The sequence below is a fragment of the Chiloscyllium plagiosum genome, unplaced genomic scaffold, assembly GCF_037043375.1.
Source record: "Chiloscyllium plagiosum isolate Xiang-an unplaced genomic scaffold, Cpla_swu_hap1 HiC_scaffold_17, whole genome shotgun sequence".
Classification (NCBI taxonomy): domain Eukaryota; kingdom Metazoa; phylum Chordata; class Chondrichthyes; order Orectolobiformes; family Hemiscylliidae; genus Chiloscyllium; species Chiloscyllium plagiosum.
Genome location: NW_028270155.1, coordinates 49,917,003 through 49,938,438, shown reverse-complemented (window position 1 = coordinate 49,938,438; position 21,436 = coordinate 49,917,003). Strand labels below are relative to the sequence as shown.

General features: G+C 38.3%; 1 protein-coding gene across 7 annotated transcripts in view; it reads right to left on the bottom strand.

Annotated features, from left to right (window-relative positions):
* The window catches only part of fto (FTO alpha-ketoglutarate dependent dioxygenase), a 420,844-nt gene that overhangs the window by 131,732 nt on the left and 267,676 nt on the right, over positions 1–21,436 (bottom strand). Inside the window, exon 9 of one of the 7 annotated variants that reach the window (XM_087995910.1) lies at positions 16,880–17,039. The exons of the other annotated variants lie outside the window; for them this stretch is intronic. Within the exon in view, the coding sequence (XP_087852036.1) occupies positions 16,895–17,039 (145 nt within the window). The 3' untranslated portion in view covers positions 16,880–16,894. Of the gene's footprint in view, positions 1–16,879; positions 17,040–21,436 lie in introns of those variants that run through there. 7 annotated transcript variants of the gene reach the window in all.

Here is a 21,436-nt window from a genome sequence, read left to right as displayed (position 1 = left end):
ATTGCATTTTTGACCAACAAGTGTTAACCTTTCCATGACTTACTTTTGCAGCCATAATCGATTCAGTACTGCTGCTAAGGTCAAGGAGCTGACTAACTCCTTTCATGGCCTCTGTGGCTTCTAGTCATGGGGATAAAATGTTTTAAATGGAGTATATTCTAGAAACATCAATATATGATTACTGCAATGATTTGTATTGATCCCAGCAATGAAGTACAGCAAATGTTATCACAATATGAATTATGACACATCCACCATCAAATATCTTTTCCTAAATATATTTTATTGCTTTATGTAACATATGTAAGTAAAGCAATGATGCTTCATGATTAGTTACCACATACCACCTCCTCTGGAAATCCAAATCAGTTTTCTATTGGAAGCCACAGTTAGGAAAAACAAGTATTTTAATTCAAATTCGACTTGCCTTTTGAAAACAATTCAATTAGTTAATCTGATTAAATAGATTTGTGCTCACTATACAGTTTGTATACCATTATGCTGTCACACCTAACTGGGATACCGTGCTAGAAATCAAGCCCTACTCTTCCTAGTGTCATCTCAAAAGTTAAAGATTTTATCAAAGTATACAAAGCCTCCAATTACCTATCTTTGTAGACCTGGGTTAATAGAAAACATGGGCCAGGTTTTTGTACTTAGCAAGAATGACTGTTTATTACTAATAAATAAATTCTAACTAACCACAGTTGTCACATAACTCCACGAGTTAAAAATCTAAACCCCTTGTAAAACTGCTCCTACACAAACATGCAAAGTTACACTCGTCTTCTGGATGGAGGGAAAAATTGGGAAGGCAGTTCAATTATCCCTGTCCACAAAGTTCACTGAGAAGCTAGGACTTGTCATTCTTCAATCTCTCTTCTCCAGACACTTTTCACTTTCTTTCAGGAAGCGGAGTGACTGGTTTGCAAATTATACATATTTCTAAATTATAACTATTATATTCCTAATAAATTGTATGTGAGTATTGGTTAAAAACAACACTTTCCAACAACAGGTGGGAGAAAATAACTGACTCGCTTCAGGTATTTTATGTTGCAAGGAGAGACACACCACTTATCTTTCTGGAGGTCTGAAGGCTTCTGGTAATATGGTTCTTCACCACAAACTGTTTAGCTACCAGGAGCCAATCACATTCTTGCTGCAAATTGATGGCTTTTGTCATCAACAACTAGTCATCACTGCACAAATCAATCAGCTACAAAAACAGAAATTACTGGAAAAGCTAATCAGTTCTTAGGAAGGGTCACTGGACCTGAAATATTAACTCGGATTTCTCTTGACAGATAGTGCCAGACCTACTGAGCATTTCCAGCAATTTCTGCTTTTGAATCTGATTTCCAGTTTCTGCAGTTCTTTCAGTTTTCAATCAGCTACATGTTGCTAGCTGAATTTCACATTGTATAAATCCTGATGCCAGCCTATCTGCAGTCAACGTCCTCCACTAGTTGAACAAAGCAGCAGGTAAACACCACATACAAGTAATTTTGGTTACTTTCTTTAAAATGTTAGGCAAATCCTTCCACAATCCTTGCTTTTTTTAAAATAAACCCTCTCACATTTCAGTCTGCATCAAAAATACAGAGAAATAAATTATACAGTCTCTAGAATGCACAGGTTCCAGCAGATTAACTTTAGAATTTGTGTACAGAAGACTGTATGTGGGGCACATGACAATTTATTTAGAAATCACTTGAATAAAAACATGGAGTGGAATTTTCAAAGCCACTGAATGTCATGAGCAATGGCGAGTCAACTGGTAAAATATGACAAGAATAGAAATATTACCTTGTGATTCTTGGAGTGGAAGGAAACTAGACAGGGTGACAATTCTTGACATGAAATTCTGAAATGACTGCAACTCAGTTCTTCCTCGTCTGGGCCTTCAGCTTGGTCAGCAATCTCCAACATCTCAACAGACACTCCATTGGTAGCAACCGGTGAATCATTCTTTTCAGGGTATTGGCATAGGACATACACCAGCCATACCATATTATTATGGCTCATCTCCAACTCAAATGTAATACAGTTCACTGCTTTAACATGGAACTTTGGAGCACACCAACACCTTTCATAACAGTGCTGCTGACAGGATGCGTTGCGGGCAGGAACAGACACAATCTTATGAACTGGAACAAATTGCATCTCAAGGTTCTTAGCTTGCTCTCTTAAGCTCACTCACTTTTCACCTACTTGAAAGCTACTTCCTTAATTCCTCTGGCATCTTGATTATCAGGCCACGCAGACACGGGGAGAATGTGCAAATTCCACACAGTCAGTCGCCTGAGATGGATATTGAACCCGGGTCTCTGGCGCTGTGAGGCAGCAGTGCTAATTAATACGGCAATTTAGCATGGCCAATTCACCTAACCTGCACATTTTTGGACTGTGGGAGGAAACTGGAGCACCCGGTCAGGTATGCCTACTACAGTTTAGCCTCCCCTGTGCCCTGTGCAATACAGACTACCACCTACCATAGAGTCATGGAGATGGACAGCATGGAAACAGACCCTTCGTTCCAACCTGGCCATGCCGACCAGACATCCCAACACAATCTAGTCCCACCTACCAGCACCCAGCCCATATCACTCCAAACCCTTCCTATTCATATACCCATCCAAATGCCTTTTAAATGTTGCAATTGTACCAGCCTCTATCACTTCCTCTGGCAGCTCATTCCATACACGTACCACCCTCTGCGTGAAAAAGTTGGCCCTTAAGTCCTTTTTATATCTTTTCCCTCTTACCCTAAACCTATGCCCTCTAGTTCTGGACTCCCCGACCTCAGGGAGAAGACTTTGTCTTTTCATCCTATCCATGCCACTCATAATTTTGGAAACCTCTATAAGGTCACCCCCTCAGCCTCCGACGCTCCAGGGAAGACAGCCCCAGCCTATCTAGCCTCTCCCTATAACTCAAATCCTCCAACCCTGGCAACATCCTTGTAAATCTTTTCTGAACCCTTTCAAGTTTCGCAACATCTTTCCAACAGGAAGGAGACCAGAATTGCACGCAATATTCCAACAATGGCCTAACCAATGTCCTGTACAGCCACAACATGACCTCCCAACTCCTGTACTCAATACTCTGACCAATAAAATAAAGCATACCAAACGCCTTCTTCACTATCCTATCTACCTGTGACTCCACTTTCAAGGAGCTATGAACCTGCACTCCAAGGTCTCGTTGTTCAGTAATACTCTCCAGGATCTTACCATTAAGTGTATAAGTCCTGCTAAGATTTGCTTTCCCAAAATGCAGCACCTCGTATTTATCTGAATTAAACTCCATCTGCCACTTCTCAGCCAATTGGCCCATCTGGTCAAGATCCTTTTGTAACCTGTGGTATCCTTCTTCGCTGTCCACTACACCTCCAATTTTGGTGTCATCTGCAAACTTACTAACTGTACCTCTTATGCTCACATCCAAATCATTTATATAAATGATGAAAAGTAGTGGACCCAGCACCGATCCTTGTGGCACTCCACTGATCACAGGCCTCCAGTCTGAAAAACAACCCTCCACCACCACCCTCTGTCTTCTACCTTTCAGCCAATTCTGTATTCAAATGGCTAGTTCTCCCTGTATTCCATAATATCTAACCTTGCTAACCAGTCTCCCATGGGGAACCTTGTCAAACGCCTTACTGAAGTCCATATAGATCACATCTACCGTTCTGCCCTCATCAATCCTCTTTGTTACTTCTTCAAAAAACTCAATCAAATTTGTGAGACATGATTTCCCATGCACAAAGCCATGTTGACTATCCCTGCTATACCAAAGTCAATCATGGCATGACACAGATGAACACTTCCTAAAGAGGGCAAAGCAGTAGCTACACACGTCAAACTCCAAATTTTGTATCTTGCCTGGTGCACGCCTCTTCTTAGCGGTTGTGACTCTGAAGATATGTGTAGCTCACTTATTGAGAAATTAATTAGGAAGGAAACTTAAGTGTGGCATGCTGGTCCTTCATATAGTACTGACATACAAATATATGCAACAACACTTCACAACACTTGCTATTGTGTAGCCCTGTCCACTCTTAAAAGTTAAAGAATTTCCTGCTGTCCAGGAACTTGAATTTTAGCACTATCCAGCAATTCCACCCCACCCATCTTGTTTCTTGCTTTCAGGAGTAGCACAACATATTAGTTATGATGGACAGTCACCCATCAGTGGTTTTCCTATTGTGGCCAATAAGTGGTCGGAGTACAGGGGTTCCCAACTAAGGACATTTAGTGAGTTCACATATATGGATGGCTGAAAGCCTTGAAAGAAGCAGTAGGCTGCCTTTTAAAAACTGAGGGATGGAAAGGCAGCCATAGATGGAGACTAATACATTTGAATTTTAAAAGACCGTGAGCACAATGTATATTGGGTTTTGAGGAAGAGTCACAGAAAAGGGCAGCATGTATATGTAGCTGAATATAAACAAGGTTTAAGACAATATGCAGACCAACCATTGAGAGACTTCCTCCAACCAGCCTGAAGGACTGACTTCAAAATTCCAGTTGGCTTCCAACAATAGCATTGTCAGTCTTAACAGATGCTTAACTAGTTGAATTGTTTACTTGCCACCTGAGCACCTTCATTCCCATGCCTCCTACCAACTGCATCTAGGAAAATGGCCTAGTGGTGAAATGCAGCACAGGAACTAGCATAGCAGCCAAATGTCTGTGCTTGCTGACATCCAGATAGAAAAATTCTGACCATCAGAATGGTGCCAAAAAGAGGAGCTATCATTTTTAGCCAGAACTACTTAAAACAGAAGTTCCACAGTTATCTTCATTTTAATTTATACATAATAAGTCCTTGTATTTTAAAGAAAGTCACTGTTTGGAACATTTTAAAATGGTTTGACAGCATTTAGTGAGACACAAATGCAAGTAATGCTATGTAATTACTAGTAAAATTTCCACCAGAATACATTGCAAATCATCATCATCAGCTTGGTATCCTCTTAAAAAAACAAAATCAAAGTTCTAAGTTATTTAACAATTCATATGTATATACACAGAAAAGATAGATAAAATCTGTCATGATTTATTGAACCTGGCTATGCAGAGTTAATTTAATATTTCAAAATGGAAATCAATAAACAATATTGTTTGATTAGTTTCACGTCCTACCTAAATATAGCATTAATTTAGATCAGAATTTCTAATCGCAATCTAATGCACAAAAGGTATAGATTATATGGATTAAGTATTTTGAGTATAAAATGATCAATCAGGATTTGCTCTAAAAAGTTAAATATTAAAAAAAGTTAACACAGCTTGCTAACATAATGACTTATATTTGGTGTGGAAGTGAATGTACAGGAATACTTCCCACTTGCCTGAATGAATGCAGCCTCAACAACATTCAAGCTTGACACCACCTCGAAGAAACCAGCCCACTTGATTGACACCACATCCACAAGCATTCACTCCCTCCACCACTGACACTCAGTAGCAGCAGTGTACACAAGATACACTGCAGAAATCTGCCCAAGATCCTTAGAGAGCACTTTCAAGCCGATAACCACTTCCATCTCGAAGGAAAAGAGCAGAGAATGCATGGGAACACTACCAAGCAAGTATCCCTCCAAATCACTCACCATCCTGACTTGAAAATATACCTCCGTTCCTTTACTGTTGCTGGGGCAAAATCCTGGAATTCCCTCTCTAACAACATTGTGGGTCTAACTATACTACACTGATTACTGCAGTTCAAGAAGGTAACTTCACCACCACCTTCTCAAGGGCAACTAGGGAAGGACACGAACTGCTGGATGAAGGTCCAGTCCGATGTTGGAATGCTTGAACATCTCGCAGGGCAGGATATGGGATCTGAGAATGATGCATAAAGCATCTCCAGATTAGAGGAGGAATCTCAACAGGGATAGAGGTCAATTCAGGAAGGAAGGATAGCCTGTCCACTTCCACAATGGATGATGGAGGAAGGTTCAATATTTACAAAGAGAGTGTGCACAATGATGTAGTGAGGATGAAGGGAGATGGGACAATGTGAAGTTGACAGAAGAGGGTAAAGGGTCATAGTTTTTACTTAAAGGGTGACTTGCTCACTGTTACTGACGATGTCCAAAACCTTACTTGCAGCTGCCTCGAATACAGATCCAAATGGGAGGGGTGGAATTTTGATTGTGAACAGTTGGAGACATTGAAAATTTCACTGCCCAGCCGCTGTATGTATAAAACTTACACGCGCACACAGGTCCTCATGTCACTGTTTGCCTTTTTTGCATATCACTTGGTGGAATGGGAGTTTCATAATATTCACACAATCTTTGGAGCAAAGAGGAGAGGATGTGACAAAGAAAGAAAACAAAGGGTGGGGAGAGCGAGGGAGGGGAATGGGTGCTATCATTGGTTAACACTGAAGCCACAAGGCCAGCAGGAGGGCAGTGCCAGAGGAGGCAGATAGTAAGGGGATAGCTTTCCAGGGAAGGAATTCTGAAGAAGGTCAATAATGAATCAGCTTTGTGCCAATGAGTTCATCAGGTTCACTACATTCTAGCAGCCAGGACAATGAGCTTTGAGGCATTGCTCCTTTCCCAAGACTGAACGAGGTAGGTAAATGCACTCATGATACTATGAACGTGAACAGCCAGTTACACATGTGAAGTGCAAGATTTCCATTCTCTAAACATCCAATAACTCTGTGACAATAAGCAAAGAATTAAAATACGCAATTCTATGCTCATTTTCAAAGGAGTTTTCATGACTCATCTTGTGGAAGTCAAAGCTACATGAGATTTTCACAATTCTGTGACTATTTCCTCTGCCAGCCAGCACACTGCATATTGTCCAAATGATGCATCTTAAGACAACATTGATCCTGCCTTCTAGATTTCTCATTCGATTTTCTTCACTAATTGTCCCCACCACCGGAGATTCTAGGCCCTTCCATCCCCATCCTCTTCCTCCCTTGAATCCCTCTTCCAGCTCTCTACCCTCAAGCCAACATCCCAACCCATCTCATCATTGACTCACTCTTTCTGGCCTTTCATCCAAGCTGACATTTCATTGCTTCTCTCCCTTGTGCCACAAAGTTTAAATGCCTCAGATGCAACTGCATATGGCAGACTGCACTTACACATCACTTTTATATACTTGTGAACCAGACAATACAAGGTTCCCACGTGCCACTGACTTAATCTTGAACGTAGGTCTTAAGATAATGAGTGCTCATGGCAATCAACTGTATATAAGAGGAAATCACCTGTGGGATATTGTGAGGCCAACCTGTCTCTATCATACTGTTGTCTTAGTTTTTCAATCTAAATCCATCTTTGCAAGTTTTGGCTCGAGCATAACTGAATCACTCCACCCACCACTTTTGTCCTCCCAGAAAAATCCTTGAATTCAGCCCACTGTGTTTTATTCTTGCATTATTTCCACTCCATCTTAATCATTATGCCATTTGTCTGTATTTTAAGGGATTGAAAGCAACATACATTTGTAAATCAACTGCTTATGTGTCTCATTTTGTTACACTCTACGGCCTCTGTGGGTGGCTTGGAAGGAAAATCAGCATCACAGAATAAATTGAGCCACTGCAAGTGATTAAGCATTTTCAAATATCGAACAGGAAAAGTCAAACCTCACATCTTTAGTTAATATTTAATAATTGGATGGTAGGAATAAGCAAACTGGCAGGGCCAAATAGTTTAGAGATAATTGTGACAGAATAATCCAGAAAAATCTGGATTCCTAAAATATCACTATTAGCCTCTTTCCTATTGTTGCCCTGTACAATTATTGCATCATAAAATACATTATCACTGGCAATTTTCTCAAGGCCATCTCCTGCTCCACTACTTTACTTCATGCGAGAGTCTCCTTATAAATGCAAACTAAGTTTCCACAGCAGCTACAATTGCAAAGCTGATCTTAGCACACTGAGAACACCGGTATTTTCTTCCTATTAAAGAATCTCTTTTTAATGGATTGCCAATTGATGCATCAGAGGGTAAATCTTTGCTTACAATTTATTACAATTAACTCAGGAATGTAATAATACAAAATATTGTGTGACGTAGCAGCCAGTGAGAAATTTATCATTTCATGTTTTTTCTTCATGTGGTCTTGCGGTATTCAGATGTATAATCTTGTTGTATACATTTCCCAATGGTCCAACAAAACGTTCAGCAAATGCTGACTAGAACAAACTAAAAAGCAGTGCTATTGACAACCCGTCAGCCCTGCAGTAATGAACACTCTGTCTGTACTTTCACCTTATAAACTAACAGCTCTAAATTACGATATGGCAGAAGAGGGACCAGTTGCCACATTTATTGCACCATCACTGCAGTTCCAAATGGAGTAATTGGAAGGTCAACAGGCAAGTCTGTGGAACTTGGATTTAACAACAAGACTTGAGGGCTGTGTCCTATATGTAACACTGCATCTTACAGATGTGACAAACTCAATTTAGCTCAATTATAAGTGACATTTTGTATTCAGAATCAATTTAACCAGAAACTACTTCTTTGTTTCAGCTTTCATTTAAAGTGCTCTATATACAGTAAATTATTAGACTTTTTGCCAATCATCAACTAAGGCTATCATTTGAAATAATAAAGGTTTAATTTCCTTATGATCACTTTTCGAAGTATTTGTAATGAAGTTTTTGATACAATTTAACACTCGCAAACTGAGAGCTTCCTGTTTAATTTTAAATATATTTTAGAACTGTATATTCAGCTTGAGGTCATCCCTAACAGTGCCTTTGTTTAACTTTCCCTGAAGTTTAAAATGTGAGTGAAGTGTCCAGGAATTAGACAACATCAATGTTTTAACATTCATTCATGCGATGTGGCTAAGCCATAGTTTATTGCACATCTCTAATTGCCCTTGAGAAGATGATGGTGAACTACTGCAACCTATATAGTGTAGGTAAACCCAAAACACTTTAGGGAGGGAGTACTAGGATTGACCAAGTGACATTGAAAGATGAATTGTATGTGGCTTGGAGGTAAACTTGCAGGTGGTGGTGCTCCAATGTTTTTGTTGTTCTTTTCTTTCTACTTCATTAGAGGTCATGAATTTGGAAACTGCTTATCTTAGAGCCTCGATGAGTTATTGCAGTGCATTTTGTAGATGATATATACTGTTACCACTGAGTGTTCATGTTGAAGGGGGTGCTTTTTGGAGGAAGTATCATATGTACACAGGCTACATCAACATACAACCAATATTGTATTGACAGGAAACAAAGCAACTCAAACCTAGCAACCAAGAGTTTCTGCTTTGGATGTGACCAATGTTCGGGGTGCAAATTGTGTGAGAGTTTGGAATTTATTTTGCTCAAGTTTCCATTCAAACATATTTGCATATGGCCAAATATAAAATATTTGATGAACCAGTTCAATCAGGCCTTATTTCGAAACATTTTTTTAAAAAAGTCTGCATTAAAATTTTTAATGAGTATCTAGTTAATCCTGAAGAAGGGCTTATGCCCGAAACGTCGATTCTCCTGTTCCCTGGATGCTGCCTGACCTGCTGCGCTTTTCCAGCAACACATTTCCAGCTCTGATCTCCAGCATCTGCAGACCTCACTTTCTCCTCTAGTTAATCAACTGCTAGCAAACTGATTTCAACAGCTAAAAATTATTTTTAAAACATTAAAGCATGTAACATCCTAGCATGTAACAGCTTATTTGAAGACCTGTAAAAGAGTACAATTAGTCAAAAATGCACAAATTCAGTTGGGGAACTACCAGTTTTATGAGCAGACTGATCATCTAACTGAACATTCTTTTAAAATTAACATGAAAAATTATGAAAAACTTAGGCAATACTAATAAATGGAAGCAATTTGTGCTTGAAATTAATTGTGTTTTTTTGGTGCTCATTTGGTCAATTTTGGTCAACTTCCTTCAACAACTTATTTCAGTAGAAATTTTAGACCAGCATGGCAATAAACGTCTTGTCAAGGTAAATCTCATTGAAGCATAAGATATATTGTAAACAGGACTTTCAAACAATTTCAATATTAACAGGGAGGTGATGGCTTAGAGGTATTACCATTGGACTATTAAACCAGAGAGCTAGGGTAATGTTCTGAGGATCTGGGTTTGGATTCAATGTGACCCCAGACCCACAGCCTTATAGTTGGCTCCAAACTGCCCCCTGGGCAATGAGGGATGGGAAATAAAAACTTATCAAGGCAACAGTGACCACATCATATGAATAAATAAAAGAGAAACAACTTAATGGCTCAGAATTTGTGGTTGCAATGAAAGCAAAACTCTTAACATTCACTATCTTTCCTGACATCAGTTTTCTGACTTCTGCACATTGCCAGCTAACATGGAAATGGAGAAATTCCTCTGAATGACACCCTGCTCCTCCACACAGTGCAGATGCTTTGACACAAACTTCGACTTTCTATGCACTATTCTTCCTGTAAAAACTATGAAAATATGAAGCCTTGTTCAATTATAAGAAACAGAGATCTAGTGAAATTGTATGTCAGAATTACTCTTGGATAACCTCTCAGCATCCAAAAATCTAATTTTATAAGTGAGGACTCTCATTCCTGCAGTTAACATTTTAATATTACACTATTGGTTAAAATTGCGAAAATAATTTCCTTCTTAGTTTTTTTAACATTTTTCTTAGTTTTTCTACCTTACATTCACATATATATCCTAATCTTTACTTCACTTTCTGTACAATGATAAAATCCCCTGCATTCTATTTTGCGAATTGTGAGAATTCCTCAACCTGATTGCTTGCTTCCTATGTTGTTGGTGGAAGTCACAAATGGACCCTACTTCAATGTCACACTAATATAGAGGAAGTCCATACGTATTAGTCAACTAAATGTTTGTAGACAGCTTTTCTCAAGATCAAAATCAGTCACTTGGTTGTTGCCTTTGACTGCACAATCCAGCCACTAGAACTTTTATTTAGGATCTGATTTCCTTGATAGCACTTTCATATTCTTTGATTTTAAATACTAAATTTTTTTTTAAGTACCAAAAGGTGTTGAAGGTATGGATTTAGTTAGAATTTTATGGTATAACTATAGTTAACTATAAAATTAAGATGCAATAATGAAAGCCTTTGCAAATCAATGTGCAACACATAATTTCTGAGCCAAACACAGAGTAAAACTTTATGTCTTTCAGATGTGCTAGTGATAACAAGGTGTTAGCATTGAACGTCATGTGGAGAGTTTTTTCAAACTCAGTAACACCATAGCATGTCAAGTCCAACATTTATTGTCTATTACTATTAAACTATGCAGCTTGCTTCACACTTTCAGATAGGAGGGAAGTCAACCATGTTACTGTGGTTCTCAAGTCATGTATGGATCAAACTGGATAGAGTCTGCAGATTTGCTTCCCTAAGAAACATTAGTGAAAGAGATAGTATTGCATGCTTTCATAGTCACCATTACAGACCGTACCATTTTTTCAAATTTCAGATTTATCGAATTAATTGAATTTCAATAATCTAGCTGTCAAGGTAGAATTTGAATGACTTTGATTATCAGTTTGGGGCTCTTACAAAATGTACAATATGAATAGAACAATAATCTGTGCCATGAACGAATGATAACGTTGTTTTTCATTGAAAAGTAATCTCATGCTATTCCTTATTTCACTTAAATGTCATGATAGGAAGCACCAAGCACTAAGTGCCATCTAACTGTAATTCATCAGGAAAGTGTTTTTTTCAGTCCGTCTCAGCCAATCACGTAGAAATAAATATTAGTTTTCATTCTGACAGAACTGATAAATAATGTGTAGCTTTGATTTTTTTTTATATATAGAGTGCTTCAATATTTTAATTCAAATGTTACAAAGTTCTCTGCTTAGAATTTGGTAGACAGATAGCTGCCATCCACATGAAGGTTAAAGTGTAGCCAAGGGGAGACTCAGAATTTTCGCTTGGTTAAGTGGCTACATAACTCTTTTATAAAAACTGCAGAAATGAATAAGGTTAAAAATTAAGAATAGAATTGTTACTTTAAGTTTCATTTTCAGTTTAACAATACCAAGTGAACTTTCAAAGGCCAATTGGGCTTTAAGAGTACTACTTTGTTAGGTTATAGAGAAAAAGTAAAGTTATGGGATTAAATTGCATAGAGTTTTCAAAGAGCTGACACAGGAATGCCTGGTTTATTGGCCTTTTTTGCTGCAGGGTTTTATGATTTTATATCTGCATAACCTTAAGTAGCAGTCTGCTAGCAAGGTCAGTAGCAGTCTGTCCTTGTTGTCATTTTCTGGAGGTAATTGTGTGAATTGGTTCTTTTATTTTAGAACAGTGATTAAAAGTCATACAGCTCCAAGGCTTACCTTTTCTAAGGATGGAACTGAATAAAGCCAGTAGAGAATCTACAAAGTTAAAAATCACACAACACCAGGTTTATTTGGAAGCACTAGCTTTCGGATCGTTGCTCCTTCATCAGGTGGTTGTGGAGAATAAGATCGTAAGACACAGGTTTTATAGCAAAAGTTTACAGTGTGATGTAACTGAAATTATATATTGAAAAAGACCTGGATTGTTTGTTAAGTCTCTCATCTTTTAGAATGACCATGTTGGTTTCAGTTCTTTCGTATGTAAATTGCAGAACTTTTCTAAAAGATACATTCTCAAGTGAACTTTAATAATTGGTGTCATGTCGGCCCTGATAATGCATTTAAGGTGTGAGCTGCCCTTTGTGAGACTGTCTGTGCCACAATGTTCAGACTGATTCTAATCTAAAAAACAGATTTACAGAATCTTACATGGATTCATACATTTTATTTTGCTCAAAAATTGCAATTCTGCAAGTACAAATTCACCTCACAAACTTATATGTGTGTGTGCGCACGTAATTAGATTAGATTAGATTCCCTACAGTGTGGAAACAGGTCTTTCGGCCCAACAAGTCCATACCGACCCTCCAAAGAGTAACCCACCCAGACCCATTTCCCTCTAACTAATGCACCCAACACTATGGGCAATTTAGCATGGCCAATTCACCTAACCTGCACATCTTTGGACTGTGGGAGGAAACCGGAGCACCCAGAGGAAACCCATGCAGACAAGGGGAAAACATGCAAACTCCACACAGTCGTCCGAGACTGGAATCGAACCTGGGTCCCTGGTGCTATGAGGCAGCAGCGCTAACTACTGAGCCACCGGGTTGTGTGTTTATGAGTGTCTGTGAGAGTGTGTGCGTGTATGTGTGCGAGTGTGGGTGTAAAGGGGTATAAGTCTGTAAGAGGGTGCATATGAGAGTGTGGGAGTTTATGTGTGAGCATATGAGAGAGGGTCTGCGAGTATATGGGTCTGTAGGTGTGTGTGTGTGTGTGTGTGTTTGTGTGCAGTGGGATCACCTGTAGTGTGACACGAACCCAAAGTCCTGGTTGAGGCCATCCTCATGGGCACCGAATCTGGCTATCAGCCTCTGCTCAGCTACTTTTCGTTGTCATGTGTTCCGAAGTCTGCCTTGGAGGACAGTCACCTGAAGGTCTAAGGTCGAACGTCCCTGACCACTGAAGTGGCTGAGCAGAGGCAGATAGCCAAGTTCGGTACCCATGGGAATGGCCCTAATCAGGACTTTGGGTTCATGTCACACTACAGGTGATTCCACTACACACACACACATAGACCATCTCTCATACGCTCACACATACATTCCCACACTCACATGCACCCTCTCACAGACCTATAATCCTTTACACTCACACACATACACACATAGCCCTCCCCGCACCCCAACTCGCCCACACCACCACACGTGTGTGTGTGCGCACACCCGCGCAATTTTGTGGGGTGAATTTGTACTTGCAGAATTACATTTTATTTTGCTCAAAAACTGCATGAATCCATGTAATATTTGGCAAATCCGTTTTTTAGATTAGAATCAGTCTGACCATTGTGGCACAGACAGTCTCACACAGGGCAGCTCACACCTTAAATGCATTATCTGGGACGACATGACACCAATTGTTAAAGTTCACTTGAGAATGTATCTTTTAAAAAAGTTCTGCAATTTACATACTAAAGAACTGAAACCAACATGGTCATTCTAAAAGATGAGAGACTTAACAAACAATCCAGGTCTTTTTCAACATATAATTTCACTTACATCACACCACACTGTAACGTTTTGCTATAAATTCTGTGTCTTTTGATCTTATACTCCACAACCACCTGATGAAAGAACAGCGGTCCGAAAGTTAATGCTTCCAAATAAACCTGTTGGACTGTAACCTGGTGTTGTTGTGATTTTTAACTTTGTATAGCCCAGTCCAACACCGGCATCTGCAATCAAAAATAGGAGATTTAAATCACTGGTTAAAACTGCAATGGGAAGCTTTTCTTAATTTGGAAAATTAATGCACGACTGACTCATCCTGTTTAAGAAGGACACCAGGAGATTTTACTGGAATGTGCTGAAATATTTTTGGCAGAGTAGCAATGAAGGCATCACCAAATACTTCAGAGTACTTTGGCTAAAATTGGGGAAATTGTCAATGAGGTTCCTGTTTCTGGTTGTTTTCAGTGATTCCTCCTGTAAAGTTTCTGGAAGTCAGGTAAATAACAAACGATTGTACTAGCAAGCGCCATGCTCAAATAAACCAATTTCTTAAGCTCAGATGTAAAGAATGGTAAATTGGGTGAGCCACTGGTATCTATAATGTCAAAATTTGATGCCAGGCCAAGTAAACTGGAGAAGGAAAAGGACTACAGCTATGGTTGAAGGTTAAAACAGATTAACATGGAAACATATCAATTGATTGAAAATATCAGCAGTTTTGTGAGCCCATTCTCCAGCCAACTAGTCTAACCCACTTTGATAACTATACCAGTAGATAAGTAGCAAAGAAATATATTGAAGAAATAACATTGCAAGTTTACCCACAATGTTAAAATGATTTAATACTTCGTAGTTGCCAATAGGAGTGCTGCTGATAATTAAAGTCATAGTTTAAATGGAAACAGTGGCCAAGTTCTTCTGTAGTTATTGAGGTCAAAAACCTTTTTCAATTTAACATCTGAAGATGAATGCCATCCATTTATTTCCCACCACAGAATCAGGGAATCATAGAATGATTACCGAACAGAAGGAATATATTTGGCCTTTTGTGTCAATGCCATCTCTCTGCAAGAGTATCTCAGCTAGTTCCAGCTCCCTGCCGGATTCCAGATACTAATTATGTTGTCATTGGATTTTTGGCCATTCATCTTAAATTTATGTTCTGTAGTCCTCTTCTTTTCAACCCTCTGTGAATAGGAACGGTTTCTATTTCATGTCTTCAGACACCTCATGATTTTGAACACCTCTGAAGAACAGTTCCAGATTCACCAAACGACTATAAAGTCCCTCAAACATGGAATCGTTCTCACAAGTAGTTCACGTTTAATGTCTTGATATTCTTTTAAAAGTCTGATGCCTAGAATTGGACACAATATTCTGGTTGTTGTTGAATGTTCACAATAAATTCCTTGTTTTTGTACTCTATGTCTCTATTTATAAACATCAGAATCTTTTATGTGTTACTCATCACTTTGTAAACCTGCCCTGTCACTCCCATTACTTTGTGCCATCCAACACCAGGTTCCTCTGCATCCATATTCTATTTAGAATTGTTTCCTTTATTTTGTGTTGCCTCTGATCATTTTTCCTCTCCAAATACTTAACTTTCAGTCATGTGCTGATCCATGCCACTGACATGACTGGGTCCTCAAATTCAACCACAACATTTCTAAGTTTTATATCATCTGCAAATTTCAAACCATGCCATGCACATCCAAGTAATGGTGATTAAGTTATATCAGGAAAAGCAGTGGTCCTAATATTGACTGTTGGGGAACTGCACGATACATCTTCTCCCAGTCCATGAAAACAGCTATTCAACACTGCTCTTTGTTTCTTATTATGTGGCCCATTTAGTAACTCTCTTTCCACTGTCCCTTTTATTCCATGGGATTTCAAGTGCCTTTTAGCAGTTCGTGTATATCACAGGAACTATATTACCCTCATCAGGCTCTGTTACCTCCTCAAAATACTCAAGTTTGTTATGTTCAATAAGCCTTTAACAAACATCTACTGGCTTTCTTTAATTAATATACATTTATTAAAGCAATTGTTGATACTGCCTTGCATGTTTGTTTCTCAAAGCTTTCTTGCCACTAAGTTTCAATCTACTAGTCTATAGCTGCTTACCTTATCCTTACACCTCTTTTTGAGAATGTAACTTTTGCAAGCTTCTCTGGAAGCATCCTGAATTTAAAAACAATTGGAAAATTATTGCCAGTATTTCTGCAATTTCCACATTTACTTCCCTAAGTATGTCTGGTTGCAGCTCCTCTGAACCAGATACCCTGACTACTTTTAAGTACAGCCAGCCTATCTAATACCTACTCTTTATCAATGCTTAGCCCAGGGTTTCAAGTGTATCATCTTTCACTATGACTTTGGTAACATCTTCTTCCTTGGTAAAGAAAGGTGCAAAATATTCATTTAGTATCTCAACAATGCGCTCTAATTCCATCCATAAACTGCCTTTATGTTTCTTTATCAGCCCTCCCATCCTTTTATAAGTCAATGTCATATAAAACGTTTGGATCCCCATTTATGTTAGCTATAAGTTACTTCTCATTCTTATTTACTTTTCTCACTTCTCTACTGAACTTTCCATATTCAGCTTGGCTCACATTTATAGTATTACCCAGGAAACTCTTACTTTGTTTGCTCTAACTTTTTCCTTCGAGGGCATGAAACTTGACTGTTCCTGAATCATTTCATCTTTAAAGGGTAACTATTGGCCTTTTAAGGTTTGCCTGTTAATCATTTGTCCTAATTTACCTGGAAAAATCCGTGTTCACCACATTAAGCAATTCAATTTATTGACCAAATTCTACTCACCTGCAGGCTCCACGACTCTACCTTTCTCTTCATCAGCTTTCCATTCCTCACTCTCCAGAAATGAGAGTTGTTCAAAATTCCATCTCATTTCAGATTCAACACTGTCCTGTTCTCCTACCATCTCAATTACCTGTATACTAAATACATATATTTTTTATTTCCAACACATTGCATTCAAAGTCATTTCTTTTTATGCATGGGTACCTCAGTGATCCTTTTATCCATGTACTGTAGTTATCATCAGCGTCATGTTCGATGCACTGAACTGTGTTCTTCTGAATTCAACCTTTTGTCTAGTCCCTTTCCTTCATCTTTATTTATTGTCCACCTTCATTGTCTACAGTACTTTCCTTGAATCCTTGCATCTTTCTATACCCACTTCCAAAGCCCTTCTCAGACTTAATCTTTTGGCAATGCATTTGGCTGCTCTCTATTTGAGGCACATTTGTACTTCTCTTAAATGGTAAAGTTATCATATCAATCCAATATGTTGCTCAATGTTTGTATAAAGATTTGTAACTCAGGTGCTGGTTGCAGTTGTTGTGGGTATGTTTGCCGAGCTGGGATTTCGATTTGCAGACATTTTGTCCCCTTTCTAAGTGACATCCTCAGTGCTGTGGAGTCTCCTGTGAAGCACTGCTGTCCTGTGTCAGTTGGAATTTATTTTGTTTCATTCCTGATGCTTCCAGTTGCCCATTGCAACTGGAATTGGCAACCAGAAGCAGTGGGAATGAAATGAAGTAAGTTCCAATCAACACAATGCAGCAACATTTCACAGGAGGCTCCACAGCACTGAGGACATCTCCTAGAAAAGGGACAAAATGTCTGCAAACCAAATTCAGAGCTCAGCGAACATATCCACAACAACTGCAATATGTTGCTGTTATTGCTTTTGAGTATAAAAATATAATTTAACTTCTTAAAGATGTGCTGCAGGATGAAAGACAAAAATCAAATTTTCAGCCAGAATGTAAAGCTGGAAAAAGTGACTGTGCATACTTGTGTTCTCTAAGTACTCTGCAACAAATTACTGATCTAAAGCTTGTTGAAAGTAAAAAAAAACAGCTACCTTTATTGCTTTCAACTTTACCAGTAATAAGTGCTTGAATGCATGTGGTGCTCAAAGAGGCTAATAAATGGTGCTCTTGTGAGCAGATGCCAAAGGAAGCTGAACCATGTAGGCATTCCAATGTATGTGGAGCACATGGCCCAACTAAAATCCTTCAGTTATTTAATAGTAACTGACAAGTTATTGTTTCTAACAATTGCCTGGTAGCAATTATCAGGAAAAAAAATTCCACAGGGCAGGATTTTGTAATAAATGGAAGCAAGTGAATTTATTTCCTAATGTTTTTGAACTGCATTCGAACTTCAAATTTGTGTTAAATGTTGTCACCTACACACGTTAGGATTGTACAAAATTGATGTAAGTCGTCAGCATGGTCTTATTTTATCACTGAAATATATTTATTGCTTCACTTTTATCTTTCAAAAAAATGGAAAGAATGAAGCCTACTGCTCTATTTCATTCATGTCAAACACATCACGCGCTTTAATTGAAGAAGGTCTCAGTTAATTCCCAAAGAAGTATTTTCAAACTTTTCTGCTTTCTGTCTCCACTTTAGCTCCAGTATCTTTTTGTACTCAGCATCTATTAATTTAATGCAAAATTGGCAAATGTGTAAATGATTCAAGCTGGATTTGCAGCTACAGAAAGAAAATCAGAGAGCAAATTGTTTTGCTGGCTTGTGCATAGTTCATCAGGAGCATTAATTTTATTTTTTTTTCCCTTGCAGTCTGCCTGTGCCTTCAAGCTGCAGCAGCTAATTCTATCCTCTCCCACAGTGGTGGTCCTGAACATGGGGCAAAATTTCAGTGAACTCTGCAGGCTTTCAATAGAGCAAAAGTCACATGAGGATTTTGTTCACCAAGAAGAGGAAAAACCAATATACAGAGTTGTTCTGACAGTACAGTGTGACACAGTGTGGTAACTTAAAATACAAAATATACCTGTGTTTGGTCACTCTTGTTGCATGAGAAAATAATCATAAACACCCTGCGTGATCTTAAAATTGCTAACGGAGCAATGAATATTGAAACAATTAGATTTATATTCTAGTCAGGTCTGGGGGCATGTCCTCTTTCTCAAGATTGTTTCTCTTTATTGCACTATTTGAAGTGTTTTCATGTATTTCCAGCCAGAAGTAACTTATTCTAGAACTATTAGATATTTTAATTAAAACTTGAAATTATTTGCAGGGACTTAAAAAAATTGTGTGAAGTTCTTTTTATTGAAAGTACAATCCCAAGAACACTAATGCTATTTTGTGAATCAAAATGCTTTATAATGTGTACAGACAATATATAAATCAGCTGAGCACTTGATATTCACAAGGAAGAAGCAGCCCACTATTTGTGAAATCAGCATGGTTTTTTGAGGTTAAATATGCAGTAAGCACAGTGGGTTGGGAGGAAGGAGTTTCTTTGTTTTGGATTGCCTCAATTGACATAATTATTTAACTATCTTTAATCTCTATCTGCCCTTCAATGAACTGATTGGTTTTGAAAGCCTTCAATCTCACTTTAGAACTAATTCAAATGGTCAATAATTTTCAATCCCAATGTAAAACAAAACTTTTCTTGGGATATGAAAACATAACAACATATGGATATGAAATTACAACTGTTCATTTATAACACTGAGAATTGGTCCATCCAGAAGCTGTTCTAGCATGCAAGGAAACTTCAAGCCTGTGCTCTGGTATGTGAAATTAAATTTTGCATTTATCTGAAATAAGGTGCTCTTCTTCAGGAAAAGATCAAATAATTTACTATTTCTTAGCTCATAAATCATGCTAAACTGACAGTCTCCATTGTTTTTGCTGGACACATGCTCTTCGTTATATATATTAATGACCTACATTTCGTGTACAGTACGTAATTTCAAATTTGTGAGTGATGCAAAACTTGGGAACTTGGATCAAGAAACAAAGGCCACAGGTTTAAGGAAACTATCGAAAAGGATGAATGACAACATGAGGAAGAAAACATTTTCAATCATAAAATAATTAGGAATTGAAATGCCGACCTAAGTGTGTGGTGAAGGTAGGTTCAATAAGGCATTCAAAAGGGAATTGGATTATTATCTGGAAGGGAAGAAAGTGCATGACTATGCAGAGAAACTGTTGGAGGAGCATTTGATAAATTGTTCTGACAGAAAGCTAACACAGATTGCCGTCCTTCCATGCTCTAAACATTTGGTGTTTCTGGAAGTGTTGGGTTCCTCTCTGAGTCAGCCGATTCATTTGCACTTGGGTGAGACTTTTCTAAAAATCTTAATATATAGCAATAATAGATCTCTCAAATTAACTGATATGGGGTTTTAAGAACTTGCCGTCTTAAAAGTTTAATTTTGAAAAGATGGTTGAATATGAATTTAACTCTTCAAGGTTTTCCAATCTCTTGATATATAAAGATATATAAGCAATGTTGAGCAATACCAGTTACGAATTATATTAAGTATTAATATTGTAAGGATTTGCTTACTGAGATATAGGGAGTTCAATTTCAGTTTGGAATTAAAGAAGAATTACAGACCTGAGTTTGCCAACGTAATGTACTTGTCCTGGCAGTTAATCAAAGAGATTAGGGATTTGGAAAAGAAAAGCCTACAGGTGATCCTTCAGGAAGCATACCAAATATTTATCTGAAAAGTTGAAGTTCAAAGCAGCTCAATTTTCATATGTAAAATGTCTATGGTTAAAGCCTCAGGCTTGTTTCTATCTGGAAGGTTGTGTTGAAACTGTTTATACTTGCATACATTTTTGATAAGCTATGAAGAATCACATGGATAAGCACTACCAGTTTGATTAAATACTGATGCCACACAATAACCAAGACCACTCCCAAGTCGGTGAAAGAAGACAAAGAGTTTATCCCAGCTATCTATAATATTAGTAATAGATAGTTTTCTGTCCAGATTGATAACTGGACAATGGATTAATTTGGAGGGTGAAACCTGGCCCATGAGGAAACATAGAGTACTGAAGCTTGTGATATATATGACTGCCAACAACTGGTGATGATGGTGAGTGGAAGCAACCCAAACAACAGAAGATAAGGTAAATAAAAATAAAGAGCTGCAGATGCTGGACATCTGAAGCAAAAGCAGGAAGTGCTGGAGAAACGCAGCAATGCTGGCAGCATCCATGGAAAGAAAACAGAACATTTCAGGTCTGGTGATCCCTTGACAGAACAGAGAGAGAATGGCAAATTAATTTTCCATGGAGCCACTATCATTTCCCAGGGTAGTGCCCCAACAATCCTAATAATCTGTTAGGGGGAAGATTGCTGGATTGATGTGACACTCTCAAGCCCCTCTTGCATGCAGTAATGTACAATCATGATGGCAATAATTTACACTTCCCTGGCAGCAAGACAGCCACATATGATTTCAGTCTGAGCTTCCAATGTGGAAGCTGCCATGCACTGCAAATACAAGCTGAGATATTTTTACTTCAAGCAATGTGGCCAT